The sequence below is a fragment of the Phalacrocorax carbo genome, chromosome Z (assembly GCF_963921805.1).
Source record: "Phalacrocorax carbo chromosome Z, bPhaCar2.1, whole genome shotgun sequence".
Lineage (NCBI taxonomy): Eukaryota > Metazoa > Chordata > Aves > Suliformes > Phalacrocoracidae > Phalacrocorax > Phalacrocorax carbo.
In genome coordinates, this window is record NC_087548.1 from 43,782,873 (window position 1) to 43,800,520 (window position 17,648).

General features: G+C 42.7%; 1 protein-coding gene across 2 annotated transcripts in view; it reads right to left on the reverse strand.

The window, feature by feature from the left end:
* Window positions 1-15,537, reverse strand: part of KIF27 (kinesin family member 27) — a 28,007-nt gene extending 12,470 nt beyond the window's left edge. The window contains exons 1-7 of one of the 2 annotated variants that reach the window (XM_064438383.1): window positions 15,237-15,537; window positions 13,457-13,851; window positions 11,211-11,411; window positions 8,913-9,874; window positions 3,527-3,670; window positions 913-1,119; window positions 208-383 (exon numbers count right to left, since the gene is read on the reverse strand). In XM_064438383.1, the coding sequence (XP_064294453.1) occupies window positions 208-383; window positions 913-1,119; window positions 3,527-3,670; window positions 8,913-9,874; window positions 11,211-11,411; window positions 13,457-13,766 (2,000 nt within the window). In that variant the 5' untranslated portion in view covers window positions 13,767-13,851; window positions 15,237-15,537. Of the gene's footprint in view, window positions 1-207; window positions 384-912; window positions 1,120-3,526; window positions 3,671-8,912; window positions 9,875-11,210; window positions 11,412-13,456 lie in introns of both variants that reach the window. The other variant, XM_009505070.2, reaches the window with a different exon arrangement.
* Window positions 15,538-17,648: the final 2,111 nt, after the last annotated feature.

Sequence of the window (17,648 nt, forward strand, 5' to 3'; positions counted from 1 at the left end):
TAGATTCTGGCCCCAAAACAAGGATTATGCAATCTTTATTAAATCAAAAACCTATGTTTATTAAACTTATTTTGTAATATGCCCAGTTGATCCCATAAGTTTACTGTAAATAACATCACAAATGGTCTCATATTATGGCAGGATTAGGCAATAATACTACCTTTGCTATACACTTGTCACAAAGTTAAAGAATAACAAAACAATTACTTAAATGAGGTTTTCCTTTTGCTGCCTGTGTTTTCTTCTTCCTCATCACTCTGATCAGAGAGGTAGCAGTGAAGGACTTTATCCTGATCTTCTATGTTGCTCAGTATCACCTGGCTGCGAGCACGGAATTCTGCCATTACCCTGGCCAGAGAGAAGGCAGGAGGGCTAGTATATACCTGTAAAAAGCATACAAAAAAAGTGCTGAGTTAAAACACTTGCAACAATTCAGCAGTTCGTTACTGATATTTTTACAGTCTGTCATCACCTGAGTTTTCAAGCAAAATTAGAGAGGTTTTCTATAATAACTGTGAAGACCTTTGTAACAAAAGATTTTATGAGAGCTTAGAGCACTTGTTCCAAATGTGGAAGATGGCACTGTTAGCAACTCATTATCCAAGATATTCAAATTATCAGTAAGAATAATAATTCATTTTTGATAATGCTTCATATGTGAACCCTCTAAAACCCCAGAAAAGGCTAGAGCTTTAACACTTGTGGTAATTTTAAGCCTGACCATTTTGGACAATTGTGGCACAGCATATATTGCAAGACAATAAAAAGTAATTTTTCAGAGTCTTCACTGGGAAGCTAAACAGCATCTAAGAAAGCTGCCGTAATTTGTTGTGACAAGTTTAATTATTGAACTTGAACTATAACCATTACAAAGTAAAGGAAAAAAAAAAGTAACCTTTGGGTAAACCTTACCTTTCGGGTCTCTGTCCCTGAAGGTGGATGAAGGGAGTGTACCAGACTCTTTGTGAGTGGGACGCTGTATGGCCTCCTTGCAGGTGCCACAACAGCTGGTCCATTTCCACAAGCACTTGAGAAGTCCGAAGTTTTCACGTCTGTAAAACTCTGTAATTTTTCTTTTAGCTGATCAATAAGCATTTGCTGTTCCACCATTTTCTCATTCTCACGGGGGAAAAAAAACAAAGCAAGACTGTTGCTGATCATGAGATCTGTATCATATTTACCATTTCTAAAAAAGTTATGAATCTTGTAAATCACACACTGACCCTATGTTCTTCTGCAGTGCATGTGCAAATTCTGCAACAAATTGAAAGTTCTATGGCATATCATTAACCTAACACACACCCCCAACTCCAATAAATTTTAGACACATTTTTGTCCAGAAAGACCTGTCCCAAGTAAGTTATGTTAGTTTATCGAGTCATCTTGTGAGAAGTAGATGACATACTTACCATCCTGTGCTTGCTTTATATGTGTGTTTATGGAGAAATAAAATGGGAATTCAACAAAAATGTTCAAATGAAATGCATGGTCTGGGTCTAATTAATTAAACATATATATAGGCTTCCTCTTCTTCTTTGAGCAGTTCCACTTTAAAGATTATTTGTATTAATAAACATAAACATGTATGTGATCCCAGGATCCCTTGTACAGGCTACTACTTTTTCTTTTACCCAGCCTCAACTTTGCTGGTAGTGCTAGTTTGGAGAACTTATTTATCTGCTTCTTCTACAGAAGAAGCTTACTTATCTGCTTCTTCTGTACATTGTTCAAAACTACTTATCTTACCGAAACTGATTAATCCATAGGGCCAAGATTATATCCATTTTCAACTGCCTCTATTCCATTCACTTCTTTTCAAAGTACCTTTAAAATCTGGCCTAATAACAACAGGAAAGTTGAAGAATAGCTAGTGAAGTCAACCAAAAGCATTCTATGAAGAATATTTTGCATTCTCATTCTTTGAATAATACATTTTTATTCATTCTTTATATCTTGTTTTCTTAGACTGCAAGTGCCTTCCAAAGTCACATAGACACGGCCTTACAAAATGATATTTTGTTGGAATACAATACATAATATTCCTGTGTCACAGGAAATAGAAAATACATATTAATACCATATTTGTTATGGTTTGTCAAGCAGTAAAGGCCAGATGATCCACCTTGAAGCTATTATTTAATCATTTTAAGACTCTTTGTCCAGATACCCTTGTACATACAACCTCACAGTGCATAAATTACATAAATACATATTTGTTATGTACATATGCACATATGTACATGTTACATAAATACATATGTGCATAAACATTTAATATCTATCTAGTACATGCTACTTTTAAAGTTCTTATTCTCTCATATATCACTAAATTACATATTCCTGTAAATACAACTTAAAATATTTGACAGAAGTGTTTGCTTTTCATTATTCTTCCTATTTTATATGTTTTTAAATAGAAGTGGTAGTTTAGGGGATTAAGTACCAACATGGTGCCTGAGAGCTCCCCAGCTTCTCTCCTGTCTCTGATACTAAAACAATCATGATCTTTTACCTACACTGTGACTGCTTCTGTTCATTACCTCTACCTTGTGTCCTCCAGAATTTATATAAGCATTGTCTCCGTGTAATAAGTTGACACTATGCTGTACAGGTTTTTTTTTAAAAAAATCTATCTAGCCAGAGGTGACAGAACAGAAAGGAAGTGACAGAGGGAAGAAAAAGATGATGACTCATATACTTACCTTTCATTCATTGACTCTCCCCAAGACACCAGCAAAGAAAAGGAAAAAGGAGAAAAGTAGTATAAGGAGAAGAGTACTTGCTAGCCATGCTTATTTTTTTCTCTTTTAAAAAGTCAGATGATAATTTCTGTATCATCCACGTGACAGGCAATGCCAGGAAAATATTAACTATTCTATTTATGGTTTCCTGGATCTTGAAATGTTATACACTTACTACCCATCATAATTCCATCAGCAAGCACAAGATATAGAGAAGGAAGGAGGCAAGCAATGTTTCCACTGTGTCACTCAGTTTTCTCTAACAGTAAATGATCAGAAAATTAGGATGAAATTCTGTCTTTTAAGGTCAAAAGGGAACAATACTCTAAATCTTAATAAACCTATAATAAAATATGTTTCTATGCAGCCTTTCAATTACAGCATTCTATAGGATCTTTACAGTCTTTTTTAGATTGTATAGCATCTTTAAAGGCCTTTCAAATCATAATAGATTAATCATCCTGAAACTACTTAGCAGTAATACACACCTGGGGAGAGGGGTGCATGTTATGCTTTAGAAAGCATGGAAAGGGTGAACGATTCACCTCATTTAATACAGGAAGGCTGTGGCACAGCTAGGCTGATACACAAACTTCAGGAATCACACTGTCGTGCTTCATCCGCTAGATGAACTCAACTCATTAAGTGATACAGCTCTAATTCAAACAAAATGCCCATACAATTGACAAGTAGTTATGTCCAAAAAAATCGTTGAGGGACCTGTCTTGAACAGAGGAACGATGGTTCAATACAGATATATGTAATGTATACCAGAGGAAAAATACCTGTAATCTATGTGTTTCTTCAGCCTCCCTTAAAGATTCCAGTTGTTCTTCATTTTCCTGTAGTAATGTCTTTATCTGATTCTGCAGTATCTGCAGTTCATGATCCTTCTGGCTAAATACTTCTTCATCCATAACTAGAGCTTGCTAGGTAATAAAAGAAAAGTTGAGCTGGGCAAAAGGGGACGTTATTATTCTTACAGTTGGAAAAAGAAAAAAAAGACACAACCCAAACCTCATTTGTTGTTAAAAGATGTGATCAGAACTACAAACTTTTGAGGTATGTATGGCAAACTGTCCAAGTGGTTATCTGGTTTCTACCAGCTACTTTTTCACTTCTGTTTCATCTCTGGATTTTCTTCCAAAGGGAATAATGTACCCATAACCAAAGCTACTTTATTGAAGCAGATACCTAAATCCAATTACTCTCTTTAGGGTGCTGTAAGATGTAGCCACATGATCTCAGCATTAACCATAAGATTAATACACTTCTCAAATGAGAAAATAAGGACAGGTCCCCTCATTCTGCAACTCGGATTAACAGCCTAAAGACTAAAGAAACCTTAAGCATCCTTCTTCAGATGTTCTTGTGCTACAACTTGTCATGTGGGACTCCACACAGCAGTTTTCTACCTCCAGTGGTTTCCTACAATGTAACAGGACCCATCAGTAAACAGAGAACATTGTTTCTCATTTTGTGGTAATTCATTATGTAGTGGGGCCTCTTCAGCATGAGTCACTTCCTCAGGCAATGCTGCGAAGTCACTGCTTTCTGGCCAGCCCATGATCTCTTCCAGGATTCCAGAGCATTTGGAGTTCTCCATTCAGGCCCATGGTGTGATTAGTGCTACCCACTTACTCCACATAGCATTGGGTGCATGCTGGGTAGAGTGGATGTTTCCTTTGAACATCCAATGCACTACAGACAATTGCACTGTCAAGGGAAGCTGAGCTTCAGTATGAAGCTCCCCCTTCATATGCTGCTAGTGTCTCCTTTTCAGCTGGGGTTTTTGTGGGCCTCGGATCCTCTATACCCAAAGCTCCAACACCCTAGAGGTCAACCTCAGATCTCTCCAGCGACTCCAGCTGAGACTATGCTCCCTGGCAGCAGTGTAATGCACATTTCTCACATTTGGTCCTGCCTGGACTGGCCCAAGTGCCACTGTGGAGAGCAACATCTTGTTTAATAAAAACACCATGAGAAAAATGCAGCTTTGGCCTGTTTGCTGAAACGACCAAGGATGATGGATCAAGGAAAGGGCACGTACAAAACAAGCTCTGCATGTTCCAGTGGTTTGAAAACAACAGGTGGCTGGCTAAATTCCGGAGATAAGGAGCTGAAAAACAAGAGTCAAGTGCCTGCCAGAAGGAACTGAAAATATAAGCATTGAGCTATACTGGGAACAGGAATCAGGTGCTGATGGGGGAGTAAAGGGGCCTCCCCTTTACTGAAATGCTAAATATAATTAAAGAATTTTATAATAAAGTGATTCTGTGCCTATACCCTATGGACTCCATGTCCGTCGTACACCACGGGCCACCACATGAACAATTTCCTGACTGATCTGTTCAAATGCTTGTTGTTGCCCGGGGACCCAGTTGAAATACTTCTTTCAGGTCACTTAATAGAGAGGACTTACAAGTTGACTATAACCTGGAATATGCATTCTCCAGAATTCCACAATACCTAGGAATGCCTGGGTTTCCTTTTTGTTAACTTATGTGGACATGGCTGTCATCTTATTGATCACATCTGCTAGGATGTGATGACACCCATTTTGCCATTTTATTCCCCAAAACTAAATTTCTCATAAAGGTCCTTTGATCTTGTTTTGTTTTATGGTAAAACCAGCTTTCAGAAGAACCTGGATTTTCTTTTCCCTTTCACAAGGACTTCCCAAGCTGTGTTGCCCCACAGAGTGATGCCATCAATGACATCTGTTTAATCTTCTCTGAACCTGCAACGGATACGTCAAAGGCCCAATGGTAACTCTGGATCCCTGAAGTACCCTCTTTTGAGAGTGTCTGTGGCAAGGATATACGGGCCTCTAGACTGGTGACAATAGGATGCTTCTGCCACTTGCTTCCTGTTAGGCTCACCTCAGCTTCTAACACAGACAACAACTGTCACTCCAGAAATCCAGATATGTTAGGTCTTCTTGTATCCCAATGGGATTAGGGTAACTATGCACCAGTGTCCACCAAAACCAAAGTAAATCCAATTATCTCTTTCCTCCACTTGGCTGGAGGGAGGGTCCCCCTATTCCCAACCAGAGCATTCATTACCTGACTCCTGTAATTGCAAACCAGGATTCTTTACACCATGAGAGGAGCCCTTGTCTCTGTTGCCCAGGCTACGCTACAAGGGCTATTCACAGGTATGGTCCTATTACAAACCAGCATGGTCCCATGGTAGAAGGCATGGGGTTCAAACCCACGTGGACCTAAGTCCATTGGATCAGTATCAGAAAAAGGAGGGGGGTCCTGAGCCCATCTAATGCATCTCAAGAATCACTTGATGGCAACTGGAGCAGTAATCTTCCTGGAAGGACCCTTTTTAACCACTGCTTTTTCCCACAATTCATGTACACAGACTTCTAGGAACAAGGTGGGTGCACAATCCCACTTCCTCATATCCCCTGCACAGTCACACAGCTAGAACCACAGGGTGGCATGTGGTGTGTGCCCATCATTCCCTCTTGTTTGAGCAAAGAAAGGCTGACTTGTGGTGGCTGAGATGCTGGCCTACAGGGGCAAGGAGTGAGAGATTATCCACATTCTCTTTGAGTTGCTGGACCTTGTGGAACAGTTTTCCCACAGCTGAGATGCAAGCCCATAGCAGGGAGGGCAAACAGAGATTCTTTTCGAATAGCCAAAGCTGGCAGACCCATCTATACAACGTTAGTGCCTCAGTGCCAGCCCAATCCACCATTACTAGGTTGCTGGCGCATGACATCAGTGCACTCTGTACAGGCTTCTGCCACACAGACCATGTGCACTGTATGTCATTCAGATCTTTGGGAGCCTGATTATTCCCCACATCACTGTAGACCACCTCCACCACCGCTAATTCCCTCAGACACTGGATACCTTCATTGTGGTAGTCCACTTGCCTCACTGGATTATTGTGTCTTCCTTAAGAGGGTCTTCATGCATGATAAGAGCCACCTCTGGAGGCTGTGGGTGGCTGCCCCTCTTCTGATCCCTCTGTCAATCCCACAGTCCCTAGGAATGGATCCCAGCCGCTGTCCTTCTCTACCTTCTAGTTCTGGACAGTTAGCCCCGCTATCGCAGCACTGCAGCAATCAGGTGGCAATTCACTCATCTTGCTGACCAACAAAATCTTTCTGCCTATCTTGCACCTTGGTCAGGGATAGGGACTGGGTAGTTTCTGCCTCTTATGATTTCTATCTCTTTCCTCCCCATCCTGCTGCAGAATAGGCTGCCTCTTCTCATTCTTCCTCTATTCCCCTCTCAGGAGGAGCTGCTGCTTCTCTTACTAACTGAGTTGACCTCTGATTCCACTGTTTCTTCTTGACTACAGGAGCAACTATTACAGCTGAGGGTTTGGTCTCTGGTTTAGCATCTGTCTGTGTGGTCTCAGAGCAAGAGACCTCAGTGCCTGTTTGTGGGCTCTTAGATCAGGACACCCTCTTGCATCTCTGTGGGAACTGGACAGTGTCTTGATAGGCATGGGCCAGGTCCCAACACAGAAGTCGCTGTGCTTCACCTTGCCTCTTTCACATGATGTATTAGTTTCATGGGTTTATGAGCCTGTCCAGGCATGAAATCCCAAGCTTTCAGAGGCAGTAATGGCCCTGCACACCTGCCCAGCTCCTCCCATACACCGTACCACCCCAGGGATCAACTGCCTTAAAGCATGTGCCCGTGTGGCATCCCCAATTAGTTGTTTAACCTTTCGAGCAATAATCAAAATCAGGATTACAACACACACCGGTATGAACAGTCTGATTACACGAGGGTATTGAAGGAACTGAGAAGCCATTACCTCAAGGCTATAAAAACATATCCTGGATGAAGGAAGGGATAGGTGCCATACTTTCCTCTCTTCACAAACTGTCTCTCAGATGAGAAAAGGCAGAAAGTATAGTTGCTAGTTTTGTCCATGAGGTGGTTTTTGGGGTGCTGGGACACCAGTGATGTCAAACCCAAATACCACATTAGGCTGAAGGCCAGTGGTTTTCTCATAGCTCTCCCAATCAAAGGAAAAAAAAGTGATAAACAACACACTAACCTGCAAAATCTGAAAACGTTCATTAATGGATCTTGGATTCTGTTGTACAGCAAGAAGGGAATCAAGCATCGGAGTACTTGAGGGAACACATAAGTCAGCACCCCAAGTAAATATGCCACCATCATGATCTGCTAACAGCTGCTCAAAAAACAACTTATCTAAACAGGTATAACAGCTAGAAGTTTAATCTAGCACACTCTAACCAAATCCAAATCTGTTATTATCTCGAAGGACTTGATGCCCATGTTGGGCCCCAAAAGACTGCTGTGGGTTAACCCTAGTAGGCAGCTAAGCACACTCCTTCACTTTTTTCCCACAACCCCGTGGGATCGGCGGGGGAAAGAGCAAAGAAAAGGTAAAAGCAAGAAAACTTGTGTGTCGAGATAGAAATTGTTCAGTAAGTAAAGGTGAAGTGGAAGAACACAGAAAGAAAAGAAAAGAAAACAAATGAGGCAAAGGCAATCACTCACCACCTTCCAGGCCAGTTCCCAGACAAAATATGGCTAACCTCCCGAAACCTCCTCCTCTCCCTTTTAATTGCTGAGCATGATGTTATATGGCATGAAATATCCCTTTGGTTAGTTCGGGACATCTGCTTGGTTATGTGTGTGTGTCCCCAACCTTTTGTGCACCCCCCAATCCATTCACTGCGGGGCAGACGCAGAAACGGAGAAGGCCTGATGCTGTGCAAACACTGTTCAGCAAGACCTAAAGCGTTAGTGTCTATCAGCATTGTACTGGCCACAAATCTAAACCACAGCACCCTACAAACTGCTATCTCTATCCCAGCCAGACCTCTATCCCAGCCAGACCTAGTACACTAGCATAGCTAAAACCAGAAATCTAACAAATAAAACTGCTCAGCCTCATAGAATCATCTTGAAACTGACTAGCCAAAATACAAAATTACTTTACTTATCCCTGTCATGATTAAGATGATTGTCTATTCAATCACCCATTAAAATAAAGCTGGGTCCCAGGGATTAGACATTATGCAAGACTGTGAATTAACTATAAATTGTCAAATTAAGTACAGGTAAGTGTAACAGTTTTATATCTTTTGAAATGGAATGCAAGTTTTAGCAGACTGCTCTTTCACATAGTTAGTTAAATAATCAACTTATAATTAAATACCTGGCATTTCTTTAGTTCTCTCTTTAGCTGAAGAATTGTGATGTGATGTGGCTCTTGGCTGGTCCCCATCCCTGTGGCAGTTTCCTGCTGCAAGGTGAGAGCTTCCTTCCTTACCTCCTGTACCATAGTGATCCAGCTCTGTAACCTGTCCCGCTGACTTCTTTTTAAGCTAACATCGTCATTCAAATCAACCAGAAAAGGGAAGGCTTCATCTACGCAATTTCTGTAACTGAAACATTGAACCTGTAGCCGGGTGAGCTGGTCCTCAAGTGAACTGATGCGAGTTCTTTCTTGATTTAAATCATGTGAACACTGGTTACTGACTTGTTGGTTCTGCAAAGCTTCTCGAAGCAATCTGATTTCAAGTTCCATTTCATCAATCCGGTCTTGATCAGGGTTGTAATTTACAACTGGTTTGTTTCTAATGTTTTTGGCTCTGTTGGCATATTTGAGGGAATTTAAAGATTCATCAAAGTCTGACGAGGATGGACTTATACATGTTATCATGACAGTCTTGGCATTTCCTCCAAGTGAGTCTTTCAGAATACGAGTAATTTTAGCATCCCTGTATGGAATATGTACGCTTTTCCTTTTTGGGTCTCCCAGGGCACTGATGACGTTTCCCAAGGCCAACAGACCACTGTTGATCTGAATTGATTCTTTGAAGCGTTCACCAGTATTTCCAGTCTTTGTCACCCTCTCTGATCCTGCCAAATCCACAAAATGAAACTTTGAAGCAATCATCTGGACTGATTTCCAAGATGAACCCTGTGCAGCATCAGTATTTTTCTGAGACTCTGCAGACTGTTTTTGACAAATACTGATGGTAAAAATGGCGTGAGATCGACTAGAGTGCTCGTTCATTTGTGTTGTGCCTGTGTGACGAGCTGCATTGCCACTTTCCAACAGGCTTATCACTTCATCTGCACATTCTACTTGGAATTCCTTAGCACCGACAATCACTTAAAACACCAAACCAAAGAAAGCATGAATAATTCAATTAATTCTAAATACTTCAGCAAACTCTTACAGCAATTAGGAATAGTCAAACTATAAACACAGATCAGAGAAATATATAAGCCTGCATTATTATGATGTCATAGCATATAGCTATAGAAAAAGAAGACATCGATATGTGAATGTGAGGTACAACACATCTGAAACCTGCATATATTTAATATATGGGTGTATTGTGTCATAGCATTTGAAACAGTATCTTAAACACAATACACAGCTTTACTCCTTTGCATATTGCCATCTGCAGTTTGCAGTCTAGTACTATCCACAAAAAGTATAACAAGTCAGCTCAGAGGATATTTCGCCAGTTTAAAAAAAAAAGACTAAAAATAAAAAAGTTTGTAGTAGAAATTATTCCTAGCCTATGGTAAGAACAGAATTTCTATTCTATATAGCTCAGGTAGTTGGGCCTTTTGGAAAAGTGTCTATTGGTAATCTAATGATGTGGAAGTGTACTTTCACCAAGTACTCCTACCAAGCATATTTTTTGTTTTAATGAAGGATGGAAAATGCCCTAGCACACACATTCAACAGAAGCTGACTCAAACTGTACTGAAGAAGACAAATAGTTTAAAATATATTGTGAGGTCCTTATGAGGCAATGATATTGTCTGCAAGATTTATGCTAAATTAGTGCCTTCTTCCAGAAAACCATGCCTGCTCAGTGCAATGGTATACTAATATTAGAGCAAACATAACAACTACAATATAAACAATAAAGAAAAAAACACCCCAAAACAGGTTATACAGTTTCAGAATAAAATATATCTGCAGTGGATTTTTCTAGCATTTTCATGTAGTGAGCAGGAAAACTACAGGATAAGTGTTAATTTCAAAGCCTCCAAAAAATACCAGATACTACTCTTAATGAAATGTTATCATCTTCTCATTTCATAGTGAAAGGGAGGCAGATCTTTACAGTATAAGCGGCTTAACTATTATAATTTTGAAGGGACAAGCAAAGGTTTAACCTTAAACCTTAACTTATAACCTTACTTATTCAAGCAAATAATCACACACTATTGTGTTTCTAGACAAATTTTGCAGAAAAAATAACTGTATTTCTACTTTATCACTTGTTGCCATTTCTGATGGAACATCTACTCTGTTCACAGGCATCTAAAATCAAACCTGCTTCAAATCAGCTAAACTGAATTTACATTCTGAAAACATAACTTTTTTATAGTATTAGTAATGATTAAGATCTTTCAAGAGAAGGCAAGAATAACTTGGGAACACAACTGAAACCACACACACCAAATTTTAGAGCTGAAATCCTACCTGTGTTTCCCTTTTCATCTTCTCGGATATGCAATTCTTTCACAGAGGTCTCCAACTCCAATAAATCTCGAAGTTCTTCCTTGTAAACCTCTATATAAGATACTTTCACGTGGAAGTCAATGTTATGGTTTTCAGAAATATGCTGAAATAATTCCTGAATAGCCCGTGGGATTATGCCCTTTTCATCCTCTGCAACTGATGCTAAAATATAAGCAAAGATGTCACAGAAATTTGCAGTCATTCTACTGCATAAATTACAAAGACTGAAGACTGAGACAAGTCTGTGATATTTGCTACTCAATGTACTAAGGAGTCTGAAGAGCTCAGTGTTCTGAGGGAGTTTTGTAAATATTCGTTTTTCTGGGATTCAGAATATTTGTTTGCATTCATTAATAGGATTCACAGTTAAGTTCCAAATCATGTAATATTATAGTTATGAAAGTTATGAAAAATATGGAGTTTCCTTAAATCTGTACTCCTCAGAGTATAGATTTCTTCTCTAATCCTTCTCATTATGCTTGGCAGCGACATCGCAAGGGTTTGAGATACTATAAATTTCACTTAAATACAGCAAAGACCATTAGTAACTTGGTGAGACAAGACTTATGACCAACATTGACAGTAATTTCCTATTTTTTCAAAGTAGAAATGGAACACTGATGCCAATCTCATTTTTTATTCTTTTTTAGTATTCAGCACAGGACAATGCTTCCATAAATAGCATTCTTAATTCAAGAATATGGAAACTAACTGTTTGTCTATAAGAGGATACCAAGAATCTCTTTTACCAAAAAAATAGTTGCTCACATCTAACTATAAATTTACTAAATATACTTATAAAACAAAAATTCTGAGCTATGAACAGCCTTATATTGTGACATCCACTACCTAATAGATTTGGCTAGCAATGGTACTTATAAAAACATTAAATAAGTACTACTAGAGAAAAGACAAGTGAAATTCTAACAGTAAGCAGAATTAAGAGGCCAACTGTATGAGGTTTAACAAGGCCAAGTGCTGAGTCCTGCACTTGTGTCACAACAATGCCATGCAACGCTACAGGCTGGGGGAGGAGTGGCTGGAAAGCTGCTCAGCAGAGAAGGACCTGGGTGGGGTTGGTTGACAGCCAACTGAACGTGAACCAGCAGCGTGCCCAGGTGGCCAAGAAGGCCAACAGCATCCTGGCTTGTATCAGGAAAAGTGTGGCCGGCAGGATCGTGCCCCTGTACTCGGCAGTGGTGAGGCCGCACCTCGAATACTGTGTTCAGTTTTGGGCCCCTCACTACAAGAAGGATATTGAGGTGCTGGAGCGTGTCCAGAGAAGGGCAATGAAGCTGGTGAAGGGTCTGGATAGCAGGTCCTATAAGGAGCAGCTGAGGGAGCCGGGGTTGTTTAGCCTGGAGAAGAGGAGGCTGATCGCTCTCTACAACTACTTGAAAGGAGGTTGTAGTGAGGTAGGTGTTGGTCTCTTCTCCCAACATACTAGTGATAGGATGAGAGGAAACGGCCTCGAGTCATGCCAGGGGAGATTTAGGTTGGATATTAGGAAAAATTTCCTGAAGGAGGGGTGAAGCATTGGATCAGGCTGCCCAGAGAGGTGGTTGAGTCACCATCCCTGGAGGTGTTTAAAAGATGTGTACACATGGTGCTTAGGGGCATGGTTTAGTGGTGGATTTGGTGATGCTAGTTAACAGCTGGACTCAATGATCTCAAGGATCTTTTCCAACCTATATGCTTCTATGATTCTACTATTCTAAACAAAAGGAAGATTTTAATACCTACCAAGAGATTTAGAATAATCTACTTATATCCATTTGGAAGACTTAAATCATAAATTTCTACAATGTCATAGAAATGTCTCTCAAAAAAAAACCAGCAAAGAATGAGCAAGCAAACAATTAATTGCCTAATGCAGACATCTTCAAGGTAAGATAAATGTAGCAAGAATCTCCAAAACACTGCATTTCAGGAAGAAATTCTAATTTAAGTTGCATGTTAAAATAGGAATGAGAAAGAGCACTTTATAAATTGCTTTTTCTTAGGTATTTTTGGTATAGTCTAATTTATGGATAATTTGTTTTTAGAAAAGTTTAATTATCACATAAACCTTGGAAGCATTTTTTACAATACCTTTTTTCATTAGCCTTTAAAAATTCTGCAGCATCATCTGCTATGTATTAAGTATTTAACTTGCACAAACACATTGTTCAACAGTTTAAAAAAACTCCAAACTTTCTATAACCTACCAATGTGGCCACCTCCGATGGTATAAGTCTTCCCAGAACCTGTCTGTCCGTATGCAAACACTGTAGCATTGTATCCCTCAGTCAAAGACACTAAAAGAGGCTTAATGCAAACAGCATAAACTTCTTCTTGGGTTGAGTTTTTGCCAAATACAAAGTCAAAAGTGAAGACACGGTCTTTCCCAATGATAATTTGTTGTGTATTTGGGACTAATCTCACACACACTTGATGGTTATGAAGTACTTCTTTGGAAAGCAGAGGTCTGATTCGAACTGCAACTTTAACTGGGATCTCCTCCATGACAGACTCCATCCCTGCGCTCCCCACGCAGTATTCACTCAGTCAACAAGAAATCTGTTACCGCTCCTGTGTTCACCTCATCCACAGTTGTCTGCAACTAAGAAAAAGTTTTCTGCATTACATAATACATAAGAATCCATTTCCTGCTGATGCAGAAAGTCCACATTTCCTAAAGAATAAATAAGCACCATTACACCCTTGAAAAGTACCTGATAGAAAAGCAGCTGTACTCATAACTGATAAATCAATTAATAAATACATTTTGCCTCTATTAATTTCCAAGCTAGCAGACTTAACCTTAAGTTGCCTGGTTGCACAGGCAACATAAACCAGTCAAACAAAACCTTTTTCTCCAAAAGTTATATGTATAGACACACGCGTCTTAAAACCTTCTTCCACTTACGAAGCGTCAAGCATTTTAACTCAACAAGAACAGAGAAACCAGTTGTGTTGCCTACAAAGGAGGTGTGTGATTTTAAATGTATCTAATTACTACACATAAAGCATTCCTCTGGTTTTAATCTGTATGTTTAAGCACACATTTAATTATTTTTTATTAATTATATATTTTAACAACCATGGATGCTAATACTACTCCATGGTTATTCCTTCTTACAACATAAGCACTGTACAGCAGCACAACTGTAAATAGCAGGGAATGGCCTTTCTTTGCAGCTGTCATTCAAAAATCACCACAGATACCAAATGCTGCTGGATCCTAGCATATGGGGTGTTTTATATTTGGCTGGTTGGGTTTTTTTGCTAATTCTAAGAATCACTGCAGTGCAAGGGAAAGTTTGCTGAACGTCCACACATTGCCTTTAAGAAAGCTGTGTTACCAAACTGGCAGAACTCATCAGCTAAGCCCCCAAAATTCAAGTTTGTTGAAAACAAACTGCTTTAAACTGTTGTCCTTTGGTTACAAAGAAGAGAGTTTTGGCGTTTCAATTTATTCCATTTAGTTTGAGAACTCAGCCATCCAGAGTCGAGAAACTATCTTCAGTTGAAAAAAAAAAACCCAAAGCCCCATTTTATTAACAGAAGTAAAACAAACAAGCGAAGCACGAAACCGAAATCACACTCGCATCATAAAGGACACGGCGATCAGAAACAACTACATAAACAACTATATAAACTTACTAACTACAGATTCGAAACACATTTTGATCGATTTCTGGCTTTGTTTATCCAGGTACACTACTTTTTTCCCCTAGCAAGTGCTGTTTTAAAGTGCTGACACTCCCACCTCCCTTTTAAATGAATAAAATGAAACCAAGCCACGGGGCCGGGGGAAAGAGCGGGAACTCCTATTCACGACTTCCTAAAAGACCGCGGGAGCACGAAATAGGTGCACGCCAATGCCGCACGACGGTGCGGTGCCGGCACTGCGCGTGCGCCCGCCGCGGGAACTCTGCCGGCGGGGCGCGTGCAGGGCGGGACGGCGCGTTTTACGTGCCCCGCCGCGCGCCTGTCACTCCAAACCTGAAAGGAGCCGGAACGGGGATCGCGCCGGGGGCTCGGGAGCGCCCCGGGCCGCGGAATCCAGGCGTCGGGGCTGGCGGCGCCGCCCGGCCCCGCTGAGGCTGCGGCTCTGCCGGGCCGGCCCCCGCCTCCCAGGTACCGCACCGCGGCGCCAGGCCCGGGCGGAGGCAGGCACAGAGAGGGCGGCGGGCGCCCGGGGCGGTGGGGTCGGCCGGGCCTGGCAGAGAGAGAGGCGGCGGCACGGGTCTGTGCCCGTTGTTTACGGTGCCTCGCTAGGCAACGGCGGCAACGTCCGGCGGCGCCGACCTCCGGGAGAGGGATGCGCCGCCCGGTGCCCACAGCGCCCCCTAGAGGCTGGAGGACAGGGTGGGGCCTCCCCCTGCCGCCCGAGGCGGAGACTCCCCATCAGAGGCGGGGCCGGTGGGCGCCGTGCCACTGATCGCACTACACGGCTTTTTTAGGGGCGGCAACCGTTCAGCCCTCGCCAAGCGCGGCCGCTGAGGGTCAGGTGTTTGACAGAATCACGGAATGGTAGGGGTTGGAAGGGACCTCTGGAGATCGTCTTGTCCAACCCCGCTGCTTCAGCAGGCACACCCAGAGCAGGGGGCACAGGAACGCATCCAGGCGGGCTTTCAATGTCTCCAGGGAAGGAGACTCCACAGCCTCCCTGGGCAGCCTGTGCCACTGCTCTGGCACCCTCACAGGAAAGGAGTTTTTCCACATACTCAGGTGGAACTTCCTGTGTCCAGCTTGAGCCCATTGCCCCTTGCCCTACTGTTGGGCACCACTGAAAAGAGCCCTGCCCCTTCCTCTTGACACCCACCCTTCAGATATTTATAAGCATTGATGAAATCCCCCCCTCAGTCTTCTCTTCTCCAGGCTGAACAAACCCAGGTCTCTCAGCCTTTCCTCATACGGGAGATGCTCCAGCCCCCTGATCATCTTGGTAGCTCTCCGCTGGACTTGCTCAAGCAGTTCCCTGTCCTTCTTAGACTGGGGAGCCCAGAACCAGACGCAGTATTCCAGATGTGGCTTCACTAGGGCAGAGCAGAGGGGGAGGATAACCTCCCCTCGACCTGCTGGCTACACTCCTTTTAATGCACCCAAGGATAGCACTGGCTTTCGTGGCCACAAAGGCACAGTGCTGGTTCAGGGTCAGCTTCCTGTCCATCAGTGCTCCCAAGTCCTTCTCAGCAGAGCTGCTTTCCAGCAGGTACTGTACTGGTGCATGTACTGGTGCATGGGGTTGTTCCTCCCCAGGCAGAGGATCTTGCGCTTGCTCTTGTTGAATTTCACGAGGTGCCTCTCAGCCCAGCTCTCCGGCGTGTCCGGGTCTCGCTGAATGGCGGCACAGCCTTCTGGTGTATCAGGCACTCCTCCCAGCTTGGTATCATCAGTGAACTTGCTGAGGGTGTGCTCTGCCCTCCATCCAGGTCATTGACAAACAGGTTGAACAGGACTGGACCCAGCACAGACCCCTGGGGGACACCGCTAGTTACGGACCTCCGGCCTGACTCTGTCCTGTTGATCACAGACCTCTGAGGCACCCAGCTCTCTGTCTGCCTCACTGTCCACTCATCCAACCCACATGTCCTTAGCTTATCCACAAGGATGTTATGGGAGACAGTATCAAAAGCCTTACTGAAGTCAAGGTAAACAACAACCACGGCTCTCCCTTCATCTACCCGGCCAGTCATACCATTATAGAAGGCTATCAGGTTGGTCAAGCGTGATGTCCCCTTGGAGAATCCATGTTGACTACTCCTGATAACCTTCTTTTCCTGCGCATGCCTGGAAGCGACCTCCGGGATGAACTGCTCCATTGCGTTTCTGGGGATGGAGGTGAGGCTGACTGGCCCAGAGTTCCCCGGGTCTTCCTTGCCCTTTTTGAAGACTGGAGTGACATTGGCTACCCTCCAGTCCTCAGGCACCTCTCCTATTCTCCACGACCTTTCAAAGATGATGGAGAGTGGCTTAGCAACAACATCCGCCAGCTCCGTCAGCACTTGTGGGTGCGTCCCATCGGGGCCTGTGGATTTGTGAGGATCGAGTTTGCCTAGGTGACCTCTAACCCAACCCTCCTCAACCAAGGGGAAGTCCTCCTTTCTCCAGATTTGCTCTCTCACCTCTGGGGGCTGGGATGCCTGAGGGCCAGCCTTAGCAGTGAAGACTGAAGCACAGAAGCCATTCAGTAACTCTGCCTTCTCTGCATCCTGCGTCACCAGGGCCCCCACCTTGTTCAGCAGCAGGCCCACAATGTCCCCAGGCTTCCTTTTACTGCTGATGTATTTGAAGAAGCCCTTCTTGTTATCCTTGACACCCCTTTGCTGAACACAAGCAACAGACACAAGCAGCAGAGGCCTGGCAAGGTACCTGCCTGGGGGGCTCAGATACATGCAGAGAGGTCCTTAT